We start from the raw sequence: 19,069 nt of genomic DNA, 5'->3' as shown, positions 1-19,069 counted from the left end.
ATATGCAGCTGATTTAACACGCCACATAAATTTAAATCACATAGTGAACGTCATATATGTCTTAAAAAGTAATTCCTCCCGTGCCAATGCTACTGCGACGGCGCTTGTAATTGCCCGTAGCCCGCCCATGCACTCATGATATAATTGACTCAATGAGCCCTCGCAAAATGTCCCTAATGTTCTCTGATGTTAAACACAATCCTGGAAGGTCATTTTTGAGGCGAAAGGACATCTGAAAATGAAGGCACAAGCGGTCATCGTCGCCATGCTGGCGCTGTTAGAGCGTGGCTTTGGTCAAAACATCACGTTCCTGACCGATAGCGAACAATCTGGACCACCGCTTGAGACTGTGCATGCCTATGAAGGCCAATGGCCCACAGGTGGGTAGTGAGAACCCCAGACCCCTCATGGGAAAACGAAGGTATTGACAACATGCTGCATAGGGATCGCGGTTTCGAGTTCCGGTCGGATGTTTTCCAATTATCCGGGCGGTATGTTCCCATGAATCCATTCATCGTCGCTTTACCAAGAAAAATATACTCATTTCGCCTAGGCCTCGACCCTGCGAACGTGAACAATGGAAGCAACAACATATACACCGTTGGAGAACTGACAGGCCTGACCACCGAGGTGGCTTACCCGAGCCAAGAGATGAACAATCCGCCGGGAGGGGCAATTAATTATACCACCACCCCACCCAGTGAGCCTGTGCCCGTCTTGAATACTACCACCGGCGTCTCCCACACGTTTCTGACTGACATCTCTCCATCATCAAGCTGGGGCGAACTACCCTGACTATCTTATTGGCGTGCAGTCCGTCGTGGTCGATCCATCGGATCGCCTCTGGATTCTGGACACTGAACGTGTTTTGACACCTGACGGGAAGACACTCCTCTCCTCCTCATACGGAGGACCAAAACTGATCGGAGTCGATCTTTCGACCAACCAGGTGTTCCAAACCATTCTTTTCCCACAGACGGTGGCACTCCCCGACAGCTACCTGAACGATGTACGCTTCGACCTCCGTCCGAATGTGACTGAAGCGGGCAAGGGCGTGGCGTACATCACAGACAGCAGCAATGAAGGTCGAAACGGCCTGATCATTGTCGACCTCGGCACCGGCGAGAGCTGGCGACATGTCAGCGCCACAGAGCTGGTTCGGCCAGATTCAGGCTTTGTAGGATGGGTGAGCGGGCAGTCTGTCTACGCCTACGACGCAACCTCCTCAGGGGCAACTTACTTCCCAACTGGTTCCGATGGAATCGCACTCTCTGCTGATGGCGAGAGTCTCTTCTTTGGTCCCCTGAGCGCGAGAAGATTGTACAGCGTGCCAACCAGCCTGCTCAGAGACAGGAGCTCGTACAGCGAACTCAGAGCACAGCAGGGGACACTGTATCATGGACAGAAGGGGTTCAGCGACGGGTACGAGACCGACAGCAACGGCATAATCTACATGGGAAATTTCGAGCAGAATGCGGTCATCATGTTTACTCCTGAGAACGGGACGGTAACTACGTTTGTGAGAGATCCACGAATCAACTGGGTCGACACATGTGAGTCGATTGTTGTCCTTGTTCTGTGTTTACCTGCAATTACTGACGCCTTGGCAGTTTCGACGGGGACTGATGGCTACTTGTACTTCACCGTCAACCAGCTACACTTGACAGCAAGCACATACCCTGGGACTGATCGGCGCACAAAACCCTATGCTTTATTTCGGGCGAAACTGCCAAATGGAGGCAGCAAGGTCATCCTTACGTAAATAGACGATCAGTCGTCCGAGGATATTATTTTAGTTAGTATGACGGTATACATCGAAACAGTTGTGGCATTATTTACGTACTTTACAGCCTCGACAGTGGTTTCATAATGAGCAATCTTAAGATACAAGTTCTGCCTGCCTGGACCAAGCTTGTATCTCTCGAAACAGCCCCGTCAAGCTCCTATCTTAGGCGTGAAGCTTGCGTGTATTGAATGAACACGTCTCTAGCGACGTTCTGAATGATGAATAAATACCCCTCGAGCTTCATGACTTTTATCTTCTTCTCTCATCGCTTTTTCCATCAAACAAATATGCATCTCAAAGACGGGCTATAGTTCAGAGAACTTTCAACCTCTCCCCATATTCGATTGGGTCGAAATGGGCAAAGCCTGTGACAGCAGTGATAAAGCGTCTTTATCGTTCTATTTCTTTTCTTGTCCTTATTTCTCTACGTTCTCTTGAAGGGACGGCCCAACGCAGCCATGACTACTTATGTGGAACGGCACTCATCCTTTGTACATTGCCTCAGCGTAAGAAAGAGCCTGGTGGTATGAGTTGATGACATTTGAAAATGGAGGGATGGAGGGCAGACTTTGAGACTTGGTGGATTCTTCCAGACTGGACCATGCACTTGTATCAAACCAGCTCCTGATTTCTTACGACGACTCATCAGGCGCAAGAAGAACAGGCAATGATAACTCAGTGCATAATACTGGTCTTTCTGCTGCTGCCGCCGGAATTGGTAGCACTGGTTCCTCTTTGTCTCGCACGAAGGCATTACCAAAGAATTTTAACCAGCTGTACCTTCTCAGCACTAACAAATCGTCCGAGCCATTGATTAATAAAACTTTCCCTGTGGCCAACATTAACAAGACAACAAACGTTGAGCCAAGTCAGTAAAGATAAAAAACAAAGCAAGCAGGATGCCCAACCGTAAAACCCCCAATCCAAACGAGTACCGACGAAAATCAGCAGCATTCTACAAGCGTCAACTCCAGCTACAAGACCGATTCGACTTCTACAGAAGACTCGGGCTAGGAAAGCAAGAATGGAGCGCGAAGAGGCGAGCAAAAACAATAGCCAGACGGCGACAGCCCGCCCGCAATGGGCCTGTCAATACTGGCTTTCCCGGCCCCGACAGCAAGGCCGCTCGAGATGTGCGACACAGGGCATATGAGTACCAAGTGGAGATGTTGCCAACGATACGAGCTCCTCTTGAGGAGATGGTGCAGCTCCCAGATGGTCGGGTTGGCCAGTCTCTCTTGAGCAGAGGCCCTGTCCGAGATCTCATGGCACGATCTGGCCTTCGGTTTGTCAAGGTTCTTGGTTGGGTGAGTTTATCATCCACGTCAAATTTCTAGAAGCAGTATCATCTTAGATGCATGCAAGTCTCGTTGAGATGTTTTTGGTTACACAGGGCTCATATGTGCAATTTCCAAAGGGTGCAAATGGTATAGTGACGCTGTGGGCTTTGAGGGAGACAACATGGAACCGAGATACTCTCACTGAAGACGAACAAATTCACAACATAGTCCTGAAGAGCATTCAGGGCGGGATGACATCCCAGCTACAGATGGACAACGAGAGGCGAATTATGGATGTGAGTCTCGAGTTTCCATTTCATAATTTCCCCTCCTCGTGCTGCTTATCCTTCTCCATATCAAATAAGTACGCTCACCTCTTCTCTTCATATTAGATCCTGGGTCGCGCCCCACACATCATGCAGCGGTTCAACCTCGAGAGTATCGTCAACAAGCCCAATGCGCGACGACCTTCAGACGCAGGCGAACGGGCTCCACGCATACCGGCTGCCGGGTCACTGGACAGGTTCAGCAGGTTCTTGTGGATGAGATTTGCCCGATTCGGAGAGCTTGACGAGTGGATACGAAAGGTGCGAAGCGCAGACAAGTCTTTCCCGAAAGCGGTTCTCTGGCAAATATTCGAATGCTGTAAGCTCAGTTAGCACAAACAGAAAATGCTCTGTCTCTTGACTTTCAGGTCAAGTCTCTTTTTTTTTTTTTTGCGTTTAGGAATGCTAATAATTCACGTTTACAGTAGTGAATGGCTGCGTGGCCATGGCCGTGCCACCGCGATGTCAAACTATAGATGCAGCTGGATTGCCTCTGCCTTTACATGGCCCTGACCTTGACGAGGCTCTGCCACGACAGAGGATATCACTCGCCGATGGCTATATAAACATCACTCATTTTGATCTTGACCTACAAAACGGTATGTTGTTCATTTCTCTCGTAAATCGGCGCAACAAGGTACTTGTACTTGACTTGATCAAGGGAGGATTTCTTTCCCCTTCATTGATTACCCTGGTATAACTTCCGAGACTCGAGTAATTGAACCTCGAACTCAACGGCCTTCAAAATTAATGTTGAAACGCAAAGTCTTTCTCTCTGGCTTAGAAGACGGAGATCATCCCGATGTCCCAAGACTCCAGGTGAGTACATAAAAAACAAGTTGGTGGCGCATTCTCAAACAGGCCCATTGTTCTGAATTATAATGGTGGGTTTCTGATGTTCTACTTTACAACTATGACTCCATCTTCCAGATCGCAGACTTTGGGTTCGCAACGACAGCCACAGACTTCGACATAGAGAGTGCTGAACCAGTCTACAACGACTAGTAAGTGATTACTCCATCCATCCTATCCAGCCAAGATCCTAGAAATATGATTGATCATTGTATTAACGCTCACTGAAGCACTGTCCTTTGGGAGTGCAGAGACAGCGGCAAACCCCTTTTTTACACGCCGGTAAGTAACGAACATGCGCCTTCGTTTGAACGTTATCCTACCGCCTCAACAGCGTGAATATTGCAATAATCTCTCTCCCTCAAACTCTCTGGTGGTGTCAGGATAATTCATGAAAATACTTCATTGCCTAACTGAAAACTCGTCCCCATAGGAACAATACACCAAAGAATGGGATAATGTCAACTACGAGCCCTTCTCAGAAGGATTCTCCACCATACCTCCCACCGAAAGCGACGGCGCTGCCGGTGCATTTTCAGAGAAGACAAACATATTCAACGTGGCTCTCGTGAGTTATGGTTCCAGTCTCTGCCCTGCCTTCCATTTCCCATATCTACACACCCGCCTCTTCTCTTCTTTTGCTTCTCTTACTAACAAGTTCTTCTCTTCTTCTCCTTCCTCCTTCCTCCAGATGATCCGCTGCTGCATAACCTTCCTAGCCCCCAACTGTCCCCCAGTCCCCACCCACATCCCCAGATCCGCCCGCTGGACCACCTGGACCGGCTGGACCTACGGCGGCGACCTCGTCGACCGCCGCAAGGACTACGGCAGCGACATGTGCGATCTCCTGCTCCGGTGCCTGGCGCACCAACCCAGTCGCCGGCCCGACCTCAGGGCCCTGCGGGCGGCGGTGGCGCGAGGCGTCGCCCGTTGTCCTGTCAAGGCGGCGGACCGCCAGTGGGTGACAGATACTCTCTTTGGGCCTGGCAGGTCGCCATCCGCTGTTCCTATTCCGGCGACGGCTGACCTGGGGGCTCGAGTAGCGCTGGGGTAAACGGGGACAGGAAACAAAGAAAGAAAGCGAGAGAGAGAGAGCGAAAAGTAGGACTCCTTGATTGTAGACATGAATTTGGCATCTCGAGCACATGAAAGGCAGATCAAGAGTGACGACGACCTGGCCTGATTATGCATTCGTCAGAAATAATGGCGTAACAGCAGCACTATTGAATCAAGTTTGGCTCAGTCGACCAATTGGTTTGGAAATCATATTCATACATTAACATGTCTGTTCTGTTCTAGAAACGTTGTATGCTCTTTCTTGCCCACTTATGAGGCGATATCTTGTGCTCCGCCAGACTAATTCATTGAATATGTACATGCCAGTTGGAGAGGACTGAAAATTTGTCAAGATGGATTTTGCGAGTTCGTAGGTTATGACCTGTTACTTCCACCTGAACTCCGCCCCTTCTAGACATGCTCCAGTCAAGGTCAAAACAACCGAGGCCGTTGTTATTATTGCCATCCAATCAAGTTGGCCATGCCTCGGGTCATCAAGTTGGTGACGACCTGTGCAGTCTCCGTCGCGTTCGAATCTCCGCCACCAAGAGAGCTCGCTTCATCACTGTCCGGATAGAAGAACGCAGCGAGGGCGATGATGATGTAACTAGCACACAGCAAGCTGCCCTCAAGGTAGTTCGACCGGCCGTCCAGGACGAGAAAGTTGACAATAAAGGCCGAGACAAACATGCTGATGGTCTCAAAAAGCGTAAAGTACAGACTCATGTCCTTGTTCATGATCCAACCCAAGATCACGACAAGAGGCGTGACGAACAGGGCGATCTGGATAGACGAGCCGATGGCAACGCCGATGGCCAGGTCCATCTTGTTCTTCATCGCGACAGTCACAGCGGTGACGTGCTCTGCAGCGTTGCCCACAATAGGCAGCAGAATCAGACCAACAAATGTTTCAGAGATACCTGATGAACCGCCCACGATGCCATCAATGGAGTCCACCATGAACTCGGCGCAGAGGGCAACCAGAGCGGTGGAGCCCAGGAGCAGCAGGATAGCAGATGTGCGGGAGATTTCAGGCTCTTCATCTTCGTCCTCGTCAGTCTGCGACTTCGACTGGCTGTTGACCACAATGGGGACGATTGGCGGCAGAGATCCAGGATTGCCGCGGTAACTATGGTGCTGCGACGGCAGCGACTGCGTTCGGCGGAGGGGGCGAGGGGGTTGCTGGCCATTTACAGGCTGGGGCTGGGGGGCAGGCACGGGGTTGAAGACGTTCTGGGAGAAGTTCTTTGGCAGGTTAGGGCGCAGAGTTCGGAGGGAGAACGGCTTGGGTTTGGTAGTGGTGGGCTGCGCCTCCAGGTCTGGGGCCAGAGCAAAGTCCACACGCTTAGTGTTGGAGTCATCAGCGCCATCCACCACCCCCTGAGGAAGGCCAGCTGGCACAGATGGGCTGCCCTCCTCATCCTGCTGAGCTTCGCCGTGATGGTGCTTTTCGTGGTGCTTTCTCTTCTTCTTTTTCTTCTCACCCGACTTAGGGAGAGCCTCGACCGCTTCCTGGGTAAGCCGCGAGGTGACAGGGTCGGAGCTCGAAGACGCTGCAGGCTCGCTGGTGGTCCTCTCCACCGCGTCCAGCGAGGGCTCAGCAGCAGCAGGAGAAGCGGGGTTGGAGAGATTGATTGGCTTCTCAGCGTCAGCCGAGACGACGCTCTGCTTGCGGCTCCTCTTACCCTTCTTGATGGCCCGCTTGATCCGGCGTGCCGTAGAGAATGAGTGACCAGACGAGTCGGAGTCGGAGGAGGACGAGTCCGACTCGGAGCTGGAGGAGGAATCAAAGTAGTGTGCAGCGGGGCCAGGGACAGACTCAGCGTCGATGACGTGCTGTGGGGTCGACTCATACATGTACGCGTGCGAGTTCAGCTGGAAGATGAGGTACAGGAAGTAGACGATGAGCAGGATGACGCTGGTGCCACGGCTGACCTTGAGGACCTGGCTGTCGGCCTCGTCGCTGCTGCTGAAGGAGGCGTGGAAAGCGGTGGGCAGCAGGAGGCTGATGACGCTGAGACTGAGGAGGCATGCGCTCATCTGAGTGACGGTGCTGTTATAGATCTGCTCGCGGAAGCGGAGACCTCCGAGCACGAAACACATGCCGAGAATCAAGAGGAGGTTGGACAGGATGGAGCCCAGCAGGGAGGCCTGAACGATGCGGATCTCGTTTTTGACCAGGGCGATGATGAAGATAATCAGCTCCACAGCATTACCAAAGGTAACGTTCATGAGGGCACCAATCGTATCGCCCAGCTTCTTGGAGACGCTCTCGGTAGCATGCGCGAGCAGACCAGCCAGGGGAACAATGGCGATGGCGTTCATAGCGAAGATGATGCCCTGACTCATGTTCGCAAAATGGGCGGCAATGCCCACGGGCACAAAGACCAGGAGAACATTGATCCAGCTGGAAGTGAGGACGTTCCAGATGACGGCAAAGAAGCGGGTCATGACGTTCTTCTTCTCGCGCTGAGGCTTCTCGCCCTCGGCGGGCGAGACATGGCCGGTGCCCTCGACAGAGGCATCATTGTTTTGGCTGCTGCTGCCGGTCTGTTTCTGGAACGGACGGGGACTGCCAGCCTGAGAAAGTCCAGTCGAGGTGCGTGCAGTTGGATTGGCGGAACGTCGATCGGAAGTGATGAGGTTGTTCTTCCCATGGGCCTTGGCCCTCGCCCAGCCTCGAATTCGGTCTGTACAAGGAAGGGGGACTTGGATTAGCACGCATATATGCAACGATAGCAACAATAGCACCTTGTTATGTGGGATGAAAACCATGAAAGTGTCTGGTCGGGGTCACAAGAGGCCAGATGGACAGGTCACCACGACGCCATGAGGAACGTATATCCTTGTCCTTGTGACTGGTCCTCTCCCTTGTGCCGCCTCTGGCCAAGCATCGACAAGCTCCGTAGAAGAAAGCTTGAGCAGTCTTGGTCTTGACTTACGCATCAACAAGTAACAGCGATACTGGCCGGCAGTCGCTGATTGCCGCAGCTGTTCTCAAGATCGAATGCCACCGAATTGACAGCCAACGACCGTCTTGGATGGTACGTTTCTTTGGGCTGGATGCGCTCGGCAGTTGTTGTTGGTCAGAACTAGGCTGTTTCCGCTGTGGTAAGCAGAGACTGGGTTGTGTTTTACTTCGCGGTGGTGTCGTGAAGGTGTGCGCGCGTCTGGCGATGTAGGCTCCAACAACGGGCCTTGAAAATGACCGCGGACAAGGGGGGGAGACGAAGTGAACACGCGTGGATTCGAAACAAATCACCACTAAAAAGCTGACGAGAGAAATCCTCGAATAATCAGCTGGAGGATAAGAATCCAGAAGAAGAGAAAAGGGAAATGAATGAGAGAGGTGCCAAGAGAGAAAAAGCAAAGAAAGACGCACGGTCAGCGTAACCCACATTGCCAAGACTCTATGAGGCCTAGGAGGCCTAGACATGTCCCCAGCTCAGGGCCGGGCGACCTCTCATAACCCGCTGAGGTACGTCATTTCTAGGGTACGTATCCTTGTACGCCTCAGCGCCAAGACTGCTGCGCCGACAAAGTGGAAGTACCGCTCACGATGAATGTACCGCTACTCTCACGGAAAATCCGGCTACAGATACGTACCCTCTGCGTACTGCAATACAGTCAACTCACCAGTCACTGAGCAGAAGCCTAGAGCTCGCCCTGTCCGCCCAATGTGTGACCACTGAGCACTGGCATCGAGGAGTCCCGTTTCCCCACGGACCGCTTGCTCCTGCCCTCGAGCCCCCCCTCCCCTCGGCCCCAAAGCCCCGAAGCCACAGTGACCTTCCCCTTTCCAGCACATACTGTACTATGTGCCATGGCACCAAAAGGGACCCAACCAGCCCTCCACCCAGCTAGCACCTTCGCAATATTCAGCACTTATTAAGATACATATGGCTATAGGCTCAATTGATGCCATGTTCATTACTAATCTGTTCCTTTTCTTTTCGATATGAGCGGTCCAAGGCTGGTCTACTCAGCTCTGCAACCTCCAAACCTCAGTCGCCCAGCCAGAACAAATCCAAAGCCGGCAAATGATCAGGCTGGCTGTCCTTACGGTTTGCCAGTGATTGCGGTGTGACCGTGTTCCACACATGGCTGTTAGCAAATAGACGTGGGTCTTATTTATTCCCAGAACCTCTTCTCGTCTCACCGCTCCGCAAACCTGGTCAACAACTCCAAACAACATGTTCGGTCGGTTGGATGGCTAAAGCGTCAGCCGAAACAAACAGAAAGGCAGAGAGAGAGAGAGAGAGAGAGCAAAAGTACTGTGTACAACTGGCAGAGTTGAAGAAGTGCTGTCGTCGATCCAAAAAGTTGTGGATCCTATTTTTAGCAGCCCCTGCGGAAGGATGATCATCAATGTTTGGTGTCATCCGGGCTGGGCCGCGACCTGGGAGACCCGATCCGAGACGTCGGGCGGACGGCCAACCAGGCCAGTCGGAGGCGGCAAGAGACAGCATGACTTTGGACTCACTTTGTTGGCCAGGGAAATATTCTGTCACTTGGTGCCATCCTTCTTTGTCGAATCGACGTGGCAGGCCCGAGGACAGGCCACCGAAACAAAACGACCAAGCTGCTGTCCACAACGGCAGAGAACGCCATGTAGTTGGCCTGGGAAGGAAGCAGGGGAGGAGGCTTGCTTGGCTGTGTCAAGGTGTGCTACAGACCTGCATATGGTCCTTTCTCCTGGTCGGAGGTGCTGTTGCGGGGGGCCCTCGAATATCTTCCAGGCGAGGCCCGCTTACTCTCAACCAAACCTTAGATGCTGTCTTTCTGCTCCAGATGCTGCATGTTCTCTTCTTATACATGGTGTGTGGCTTCACCCCCCAATTCCCCTTCCAGCCTTTACCGTCTGCAGTCGAGAGTGTGTCATAGGTTTCTTTTCTTTTTCCCGCCAATTCTGGGCTCATCGTCCTCGTCCTCCGCGTTGGGGACACAATACAATTTGGTTTCCCTCCTTCAACACACCAGAATCCAGGGTTTGATTTGACATCTCAAGATGCCTCTCCCACCCATCACCACGATAGCTGCCTGTGGCAGTATCATGACGGCTGTCAAGTCGGGATGGGAGCTGTCGCGCATGATCAAGAAGAAGGACGCAGAGAAGCGCCTGGACCAGTATGCCAGGGCACTGCTCAAGGACCTCCGATCTGTCCACCTGGACGGTCTCATGAACCGACGAACCTTTGACCAGTGGTACGACAGGTTCCTGGGCGCACTTGCAGAGAAGGACAGTAAGTAGTACCTCGACATCTAAAGAGCCCGGGCGAGCCATCGTTCCACCTGCTGACCCGACGTGTTTTCCCAGTGATGGAGCTCCGCAAGATCCGTGAGCATGTCAACCTGGTCTACCGTGACAAGGCGCGCGTCACCAGGCGCAACACGTATACCAACAAGAGTTCAAGCTATACGGACGAGAAGAGGACAACGCACCGGCGGGCACACTCTGCAGACAGGAGACAGTCGTCGAGAGGCCCGCCCCCTGCGTACACGGTGGAGGAATGGGAGGAGAAACAGGAGGCGGAGAGGCGGCGTCCCAAAAAGGTAGACACGGCCAAAGCCCAGAGGGATTACTATTATGCGCACGCCCTCCCTTCTCCGTACAAGGGCGAGCTCGAGTACACGCCCAAGAGTGACGAGTTCGATGGCTCAGAGAAGGACCGCGGGCGCTACGGCTCGCGTCACAGCTCGCGTCACAGCAGCCACCACCGCGAGGGCACTGGCTCCCGTCCAGACTCCTTCCGCTCTCGCAGCACCAGCACCGTCGAGAGAGGCCGCACGCGGAGCCGCAGCGTGCACACGGAGCAGCGGGTTCTCGAGGAGGAGGATGAGGATTCATTAGCAGACATAGACAGTGAGGCTGAGACGTATTATGGTCGGCGACGAGCTTCGTATTATTCCCACGGCGACAATGGGGTTGGACGTGATGAGCGGGCCGGACGAGGGGGTCGATGAGATGATGGTAGAGGTCAACGAGATCCTGAGCACGGTGTGCGCATGGGAAGATATGAGGGATGCATTTTGAGGGCGTTGGGCGATCTGTTTGATTTCTTTGGGCCGCTGGATGAAATCTAGTGGTTGTTAGTTGTGTGCATGAGGATTTCTCTTGGGCTCTCTTTGGTTTGCTTGAAGTTTTGTGACTGATGGATTTCATTTGGATACCGCAGTGGCGTTTAGGGCAAACAAGAAGAAATGAGAGACTACAGGAAAAGATCTGATCTTTATTGATGTTTCTCTCTCACTTATATACTCTACACCTTTGCAAGGTATTTGTTCATTTACTCAGCCATCCCGAACAGTGAGGCCATCATATATGGAGTTGAACGTTCCCTGAAGCCACTCAGCCTAGTTGATCTGTAGGGCTGAATCTCAGTGACCTGCCGAGCCTATCCAGGTGCCCTAGCACTTAGCTGCAGGTGGTGCGGGACACAACCTTGCCCCTGTGGAGAGGGGCTAGACGGGCTCGAGGTTCCCCCCTGCACTGATTCTCCAGAACGCCGAGGGGTTATTGATAAGGATAAGAGAAAAAAGTTGGAATCTCCTCTGATTGCGATTTGGTACCTAGAAAGTGACCATCCATCAAACACTCGATCATCCCAAGTTCGAAGAGTTCGAAGGGAAAAGGAACCAGCTCTCACTTTATTCACACAACACTTGTTGTTCCTTTTCAAGTTTCTACTGCATTGTCCTCCCTTTATTCTTGCTAGTTCTTCCCTTCTCCCTCTCCTTCTCCTCGTCTCTCACTTTCCTCCCTCCTCCTCCTCCTCCTCCTTTTCCTCTTCACCCTTCCACAGCACAAGAAGAATGGCAACCGTGGTCCCGCCGCCTTCAAAACGGCAGCGTCGTGAAGACCTCGCCCGTACCACAACCCAGGCCGACATCAGCGCGATTCTACCGCCGGACAATGGCTCCTTCAAGGCCCGCTTCATCGACAGCGCTGGCGCCCAGATGACCGACGCCATCGAGATCCCTCTCGCCGACGCCTCCGAGAAGAATGTGTCCCTCCTCCTCAACACCCTCCTGGGCCGCGACAGGGAGGACTTCTTGCCGTACCGGTTCAGAATCCACATCCCCGGCACCGAAATCGTGGTGGACCAGTACCCGACGGACTTGCTGGCCCTCCTACGAAGCCACGGCGTGACGAACCCCTTCGAGACGACTGTCACCCTCGCTGCCGAGCCCCAGGCCGTCTTCAAGGTCCAGAGCGTCACGCGTCTCGCCGCCAAGATCCCAGGCCACGGCGAGGCCATCCTCTGCGCCCAGTTCTCCCCGGCCTCGTCCTCCCTCCTCGCCACCGGCTCTGGCGACAAGACCGCCCGCATATGGGACACCAACACCGGCACGCCCAAGCACACCCTCAAGGGCCACACGGGCTGGGTCCTGGGTGTGTCGTGGGCGCCCGACGGGTCACGGCTGGCCACCTGCAGCATGGACGGCACCGTGCGCGTGTGGGACCCGCTCTCGGGCCGACAGATCGGGGACGGGTTCAAGGGCCACACCAAGCCGACGCTGCAGCTGGCGTGGGAGCCCTTCCACCTGTGGCGGGACGGCACCGCGAGGCTGGCAAGCGCGAGCAAGGACAGCACGGTGCGCGTGTGGGTGGTCAACACAGGGCGGACCGAGCATGTGCTGAGCGGCCACAAGGGGAGCGTCACCTGCGTGCGGTGGGGGGTGGGGGGTGAGGGGACCGGCGCCATCTACACGGGCTCGCACGACAAGAGCGTGCGCGTGTGGGATGCCGTCAAGGGAACGCTGGTGCACGAGCTGAAGGCACATGCGCACTGGGTCAACCACCTCGCCCTCTCGACCGACTTTGTGCTGCGGACAGGCTACTACGATCACACGAGGGATGTTCCAGACACCGACGAGGGCAAGAGGCAAAAGGCAAAGGAGAGGCTTGAGAAGGCGGCGGCGGCACAGCAGCAGCAGCAGCAGCAGGGCGACAAGATTGTCGAGAGAGTCGTCAGTGCCAGTGACGATTTCACCATGTTCCTGTGGGATCCGGTCAACGCGGGCAAGAAGCCCGTCGCGAGGATGTTGGGCCACCAGAAGCAGGTGAACCACGTGTGTTTCTCACCCGACGGCAGCGCCATTGCGAGTTGTGGCTTTGACAACCATACAAAGCTGTGGTCAGGACGGTACGTCTCTTCTCTTCCTTTCTTTTTTTCTTGTCTTTCTTTTGGCCCGACCCTTCACACTCTTGACAACAACAAGCTGACTTTAAGAGAAAATTAGTGACGGCAAATTCGTCAATACCCTCCGCGGTCACGTCGCCCACGTCTACCAGTGCGCCTTCTCCGCCGACAGCAGACTCCTCGTCACCTGTTCCAAGGACAACACCCTCAAGGTCTGGAACGTGCGGACATGCAAGCTCGCCGAGGATTTACCGGGCCACGACGATGAGGTGTACGCTGTGGACTGGAGCCCGGATGGACAAAAGGTTGGCAGTGGTGGGAGGGACAAGGCGGTGAGGTTATGGAGGAACTGATGAGTGGGGGTGGCTTCAAATAGAAGAGGAGAGAGAGAGAAAGACAGAAATGGGATGATTAGAAGAGGAATGGGAAAAGAAAAGAAACATACTGAAAATTTGATACCCCCTCCCCCCCATTTGGGTCACTCGATTTCGATACTGATGAAATAAAATGGTTGTTGTGATGGATCATTCATTAGATCGTAAAAGTTATGTATGTGTATCAATACAATACAATACAATATATGCATCTTGGCAGCCCTATTGCGCCCCATTCCAAATCCATTTTATCCTCTTCTTTATCTCTTTTGTTGTTCAACTTTCATATACAAATACGCACAGAAACGCCATCACCGCCCATCACACAACCACCCCTTGCACAACCAAGCAAATGATCTGTGATGTTTTCCATCTCATCATATATCCTTGACAAAGCCCACCTCCATCACACGCTCATGGGCCAGCCTCAAGTTCGCAATCTTGCCCCGCGTGTTCTCCCGAATCCACAGAAACAGCGACAGCACCGCCCGCCTCAGGATCCTGCTCTCGGGACGGATCTTCATCTGGCCCTTGCCGACGACGTACATGATCTTGGCAGCATACGCCCTGTCGAGCCTGGCCAGCTCGGCAGCGACGACCTCATCGCGCAGCTCGACAGGCAGCTGCTGCTTCTCAGGGGGCGCAGGGGAGGGCGGAGAGACGGGCACACGTCGTTCGCCTGGCGAGGAGGAGTCGTCGGTGGCGGTGGTGTTGTCGAGGGTGAAGGAGATGGCGGGGGTGTGAGGGGCGGCGGGGGTCTGCGGCAGAGGGACGTGGGTTGGCGAGAGCATGCCGTTCTTGAGGACGGCGACGTCGGCGCTGGTGGTGGTGGCGGTGGACGGGCTGTTGTCGTTGGTGGGGCTCTCGACGTTCTCGATGGCGCTGGAGGCCGAGTCGATTTCGCTCTCGCCGTCGGGGAGGGCCTCGCCGGAGCGGGCCTGGCGGATGATGAAGGCGCGGACTTTTTCGTAGATGAGGGCCGCCAGATCGGGCGAGATGACCTCGTCCATGAAGCCGTGCTTGACCACGAGGCGGTAGCAGCCCGGGATGGTGGTGAACTTGGAGACGGAGTAGCGCTGGTCGTCCGGCACCGTGGGCGCCTCGACAGGGTGCAGGTGGAAGAAGACGGTCACGTCCATGACGCCCACCAGCTTGGAGGCAAACTGCGTAAACACGGAGGGCGTCATGACGCCCGTCTTGTCGAAGAAGATGCCCAGCCCGCGGATCTGCGACAGCTGGTCGCCGCCCCACTTGGGCGTCAGGCGCAGCTTGCCCTCGGCGTCCTTCATGACGAGGTTGTTGAGCTTGAACCGGTCCTCCGCCTCGGCCTTCCACTGGTTCTCCTTGCCAAACCGCCAGAGCAAGAACAGCGAGGCCAGGATGGCGGACAGCGTCAGGGTGAACCACGCGCCGTCGGGGACTTTGTTCAGCGCCGAGGACAGGTACAGGCCGTCGTGCAGCACAAAGAAGAGCCAGGGGAGGATGACCAGCCACGGCCAGATGCGCCACACGATGAGCGCCACGAGGGTGACCATGCACGTGTCGAAGAAGGTGACAAACATGACGCACACGCCGTATGCGTTCCCCAGGCGCGTCGTGTTGGAGTAGATGGCCGTGACCAGGATGGTGCCGATCATGAGGAGCCAGTTCAGAAAGGGCACGTAGAGCTGTCCGTGGAACGTCTTGGAGGTGTGCACAACCTTGACCTGCGGGCAGTACGAGAGCTTCATGATCTGGCTGATGAGCTGTGGACAACGAAACACAGTTGGTTAGCAAACAGGCTCAGATCTGAGTATTGAAGGTTCGGGTTCTCTTTTTACGAGCAAAGAAACTTACCTGGAACGTGGCTGTGATGATGGCCTGCGAGGCAACAACCGCAGCCAGCACCGCAACAACCAGACTCGGGTACAGCATGCCAGGGGGCACAGAGTTGTAGAAAGGGTTTGACCATGCCGCAGGGTGCGCGCTGATGTACGCAGCCTGTCCAGTATACGCCAGCAGCAGGCACGGGTACGTATAGCACATCCAGCTCAGCTGAATTGCCCTCATCGAGAAGGCACCCAGGTCAGCAAACAAGGCCTCGACACCCGTGAAGGAGAGCAGGACACCGCCCAGCATCTTCCAGCCCTCGGTCTTGTTCACGATGAAGAACTGGAAGGCGTAGTAAGGGTTGAAGGCCTTGAGAACGGTATAGTCGTACTTGACGAGGTTGTAGATGCCAAAGCCGCCGTTGAACCCGAGCCACAGGATGACGATGGGGGCGAAGATGCTGGCCAGCCGAGACAGGCCCAGCGGCTGGATCGCAAAGAGCAGGATAATGATGCCGCAGGTCGTGCCCACAACCGTGGAGCTGCTGATATCAGGCTTGACCACGTTGAGACCCTGAACGGCGCCGAGGACCGACTGCGCTGGTGTGAGGACGCCATCGGACAAGACCATGGATACCGCGAGGACGCCAATTGTCTTGAGGAGACCTCGGAAGAACCTGCTCTCTTCAATGGCCGAACGGATCTTTCCATTTGCGGGTCTCAAGTTGCCTGTCAGATGCCGTTCCATGTGAATCAATGGCGCCTCGCGAGGATCGCGCTCTGTAAGGTTTGCCTAAGAAGAAGAAGAAGCGTGTCGTGTCAGTCCAGGGAAAGAATAATAACAAAAACAACAATAAATCCCGTCAGAGAATAAAAGAGGAAAGCTTACAAATCGAGTGAGGAGAGAGTAGCAGCTGAACGTGCCACCCTCGCCCTCGTTATCCGCGCGAAGAATGATAAAGACATATTTGAATGTAACCATGATCGACATGGACCACAAAACCAGCGACAGCACCTGGATCACAGAGTCATAGTCCGGGTCCTTGGTGAAGGTTGACGAGAAAACGTAGAGAGGACTGGTGCCGATATCGCCATAGATGGCGCCGACAGACTGGTACGCCAGCCAGAGCAGAGTGGTGCCCTTGTAGATCTGCTTGACCTTGGGCTTCTCGCTCTCCCGCCAGTTGTCGCCCTCCTCCTCGAACGCGTCGGTGCGGTGCCTGTCGAGCGAGATGCTGCGCTGGGTCGTCGCCCGCGAGAGAGCGCGCGTCGAGTAGATACCGCCCGCAAGCGCCGTCGTGTCGGTTCTCGTCAGCGGCCGGAATCGCGACTCGGACTCGGAGAGCCGTAGATCTTTGGGATGCACGTCGTCTGCGATACGGATTGTGGCTGGCTGCGAGAGCGGTACCATGGAGTCAGGCCGGGGCGAGAAGGCGTTTGGGTTTGGTGAGAGCAGGTTGGGATTAGGCGTAGGCGCATTTGGATTTGGTGAGAACGTGCTTTGGGGATTTGGTGATGAGACGGCCTCTGGATTGGGCGACTGGCCATCTGGCCGCGGCGATAATGAGTCTGCCATGGTGCTTTTGTGTGTGTGTGTGTGTGTGTGTTTGGCTGTGCTTGTAGTGGTGAAAATGCCTTCAGAGCCCACAAACCAGCGACAGAAGAGGGTCTTGAGGAGGAGGTTTCGCTCGACGCAACAAATGCGCCGGTCGGACGAAGCCCAGAGGCTATAGACCAACTTTGATAATTTTATCCGTAATGCGAGCAGGGGCTGTGTTGGAATCAAAATTCGTCAAACAGTTCGCTCGCTTGCACAAGTAATGTGCGGTCGGAGACGATTGGTCCCTCTGGATTATAGTATATACAACTTTAGCCGTGGTAGGAGGCGCTCAGGGTAAGTTGTGGGGACCTTGAGGGATATTTGAGCATAGTAATAACCATGATGGAGCAACGCGATACCTCGTCTCGTCGATCTGGCGGCGTCCTTGCTGGATCTTATGGAAATTTCTAGCCGGGGCTGAGTACCAGATTCGAAGCACTAAGGTTAGATAGGATAAGAGGAGAAGAAGGAAAAGAAAGAAAAAAAAGAAAGAAAAAAAAAAAGGGACAAGAAGGATGAGGGTTCTCTACTTCTTCCGACAGGGGAGAATCGATAACGGAAAGGGTAACGAACGATGGCACGACAGGTGCACTAGGGCCATGGGCTGAGAGGGATTCCTCATCCCAGAGCAAGCGTGGATTGGTGGTGAAGAGAAGGTCATCCAGTATCCAGCCGTACAGTAAAACCCATACCATCTTTGCTAAGGAGAGACATAAGCAATGCCACGGTTGAGCCGCTCGTTCCAAGGACCCTGAACCTAGGCCGCGCCCATGTTCTGGCTCTCACTCGCATACAGGTGGCGGCGCGGCATGTGAAGGCTGCAGCCCAAAAAAAAAAAAAATGCCGGATTTAGCAGATTGGTGGGATGAGCCAGCGTAGTCCTGATCTGTTTGAGGAATGGCAAGCTGGGGCGGTGCAAAAAATTCACCACATACACACGCAGGCGGTGGCGTTAGATTTGGGCATGGTGGGATCCCCCCTCTCCCCAAGCGCCCCGCCCCCCTCAACTCTCTTCATCCTGCCGCTGCTATTTTATAGCCCTGCCACAGCTTACTGTGCATGATCCCTCTGATGAGATCCTGTCTGGAGGAGGTGAGTCCTTTGGTCCAATGGCATGTTCCTGATTCCTGTTGGTTCCTGAGGTTGCTGCCCTGACACCACTCAAACATAAGAACCGAACAAGGCGCCAAGTTGTGTCGAGTTGGGAGCCTGCATGATGAGCTTGGCAGAAGGAATATCCTGACTCCAAGAATAAATCAAAGATCAGCTTGCCAATCAGGGAGCCTTCATCCCAAAGCCGCCGCTAACAGCAGTCAGCGAATGAGATGAGATGAACAAAGATGAAATGAATCAAAGCAATAATCAAAAAAAAAAAAAAAATCAACTTCTGGAAAAGAAAGAAGAAACCAGCCGCAGTTGTAGTAGTGCACCACAGTAAGTGAAGTGATGTTGGTCGGGGCGGCACAAGGCTTGATCTTCCCACCTTGCCATTGGCTTCAGGACTTGCCCTGCAGAGGCAGGTTTGTGTGAGCCGGCCCCAAGTAATGAGAGGGTTCATGTTTCTCAAACACCGATGGCTCGAGCAGCAAATCTCACGATTCATTGCTCTTGGAGGCCGCGCAAGAGTTCCCACCCAGCTATCGAAAACCTAAAGAGACAGCGACCCTGAAGCTAACCTCGAACTCTAAAATATGGAGTGTATGGAGCGCAACGCGCGCAAACTCGGGGAAAATAACAATTAGTAGAATGCAATGCCGTCTTGTGCATGCTCTCTGCATGAGTCGAGATAAGGAGAGCAGGGGGTTGACTTCTCACAGCACTGTTGATGGCGGACCGGAAGTGA

The 19,069-nt window shown here is 54.1% G+C and overlaps 6 protein-coding genes across 6 annotated transcripts; 4 read left to right on the top strand and 2 right to left on the bottom strand.

Annotated features, from left to right (window-relative positions):
- Positions 1–238: 238 nt before the first annotated feature.
- M406DRAFT_352921 (major royal jelly protein) lies at positions 239–1,889 on the top strand (the record flags this gene model as incomplete). Its single annotated transcript, XM_040922722.1, has 5 exons — positions 239–380; positions 444–491; positions 554–700; positions 777–1,553; positions 1,611–1,889. The coding sequence occupies 5 exons, from the start codon at positions 239–241 to the stop codon at positions 1,760–1,762; spliced, it is 1,266 nt and encodes a 421-aa protein (XP_040773773.1). The 3' UTR covers positions 1,763–1,889.
- Positions 1,890–2,685: 796 nt separating this feature from the next.
- M406DRAFT_333165 (uncharacterized protein) lies at positions 2,686–5,298 on the top strand (the record flags this gene model as incomplete). Its single annotated transcript, XM_040920820.1, has 9 exons — positions 2,686–3,093; positions 3,204–3,362; positions 3,459–3,711; positions 3,818–3,991; positions 4,177–4,211; positions 4,323–4,396; positions 4,475–4,526; positions 4,678–4,812; positions 4,936–5,298. The coding sequence occupies 9 exons, from the start codon at positions 2,686–2,688 to the stop codon at positions 5,296–5,298; spliced, it is 1,653 nt and encodes a 550-aa protein (XP_040773772.1).
- Positions 5,299–5,497: 199 nt separating this feature from the next.
- Positions 5,498–8,075, bottom strand: M406DRAFT_294560 (calcium/proton exchanger; the record flags this gene model as incomplete). The annotated part of the gene is made up of 1 exon (XM_040919146.1): positions 5,498–8,075. One exon carries the CDS (start codon positions 8,073–8,075, stop codon positions 5,757–5,759), a length of 2,319 nt encoding a protein of 772 aa, XP_040773771.1. The 3' UTR covers positions 5,498–5,756.
- Positions 8,076–10,308: 2,233 nt separating this feature from the next.
- On the top strand, positions 10,309–11,264 carry M406DRAFT_333163 (uncharacterized protein; the record flags this gene model as incomplete). The annotated part of the gene is made up of 2 exons (XM_040920819.1): positions 10,309–10,543; positions 10,618–11,264. The coding sequence occupies 2 exons, from the start codon at positions 10,309–10,311 to the stop codon at positions 11,262–11,264; spliced, it is 882 nt and encodes a 293-aa protein (XP_040773770.1).
- Positions 11,265–12,113: 849 nt separating this feature from the next.
- On the top strand, positions 12,114–13,797 carry M406DRAFT_341936 (WD40 repeat-like protein; the record flags this gene model as incomplete). Its single annotated transcript, XM_040921716.1, has 2 exons — positions 12,114–13,447; positions 13,545–13,797. 2 exons carry the CDS (start codon positions 12,114–12,116, stop codon positions 13,795–13,797), a joined length of 1,587 nt encoding a protein of 528 aa, XP_040773769.1.
- A 398-nt stretch (positions 13,798–14,195) lies between these two features.
- M406DRAFT_264436 (potassium transporter) lies at positions 14,196–17,037 on the bottom strand (the record flags this gene model as incomplete). The annotated part of the gene is made up of 4 exons (XM_040917663.1): positions 14,196–14,444; positions 14,592–15,563; positions 15,655–16,419; positions 16,516–17,037. 4 exons carry the CDS (start codon positions 17,035–17,037, stop codon positions 14,196–14,198), a joined length of 2,508 nt encoding a protein of 835 aa, XP_040773768.1.
- Between the last annotated feature and the right edge of the window lie 2,032 nt (positions 17,038–19,069).

The sequence above is a fragment of the Cryphonectria parasitica genome, assembly GCF_011745365.1.
Source record: "Cryphonectria parasitica EP155 unplaced genomic scaffold M406scaffold_7, whole genome shotgun sequence".
NCBI lineage: Eukaryota > Fungi > Ascomycota > Sordariomycetes > Diaporthales > Cryphonectriaceae > Cryphonectria > Cryphonectria parasitica.
This window is presented reverse-complemented; position numbering and strand designations above follow the sequence as displayed.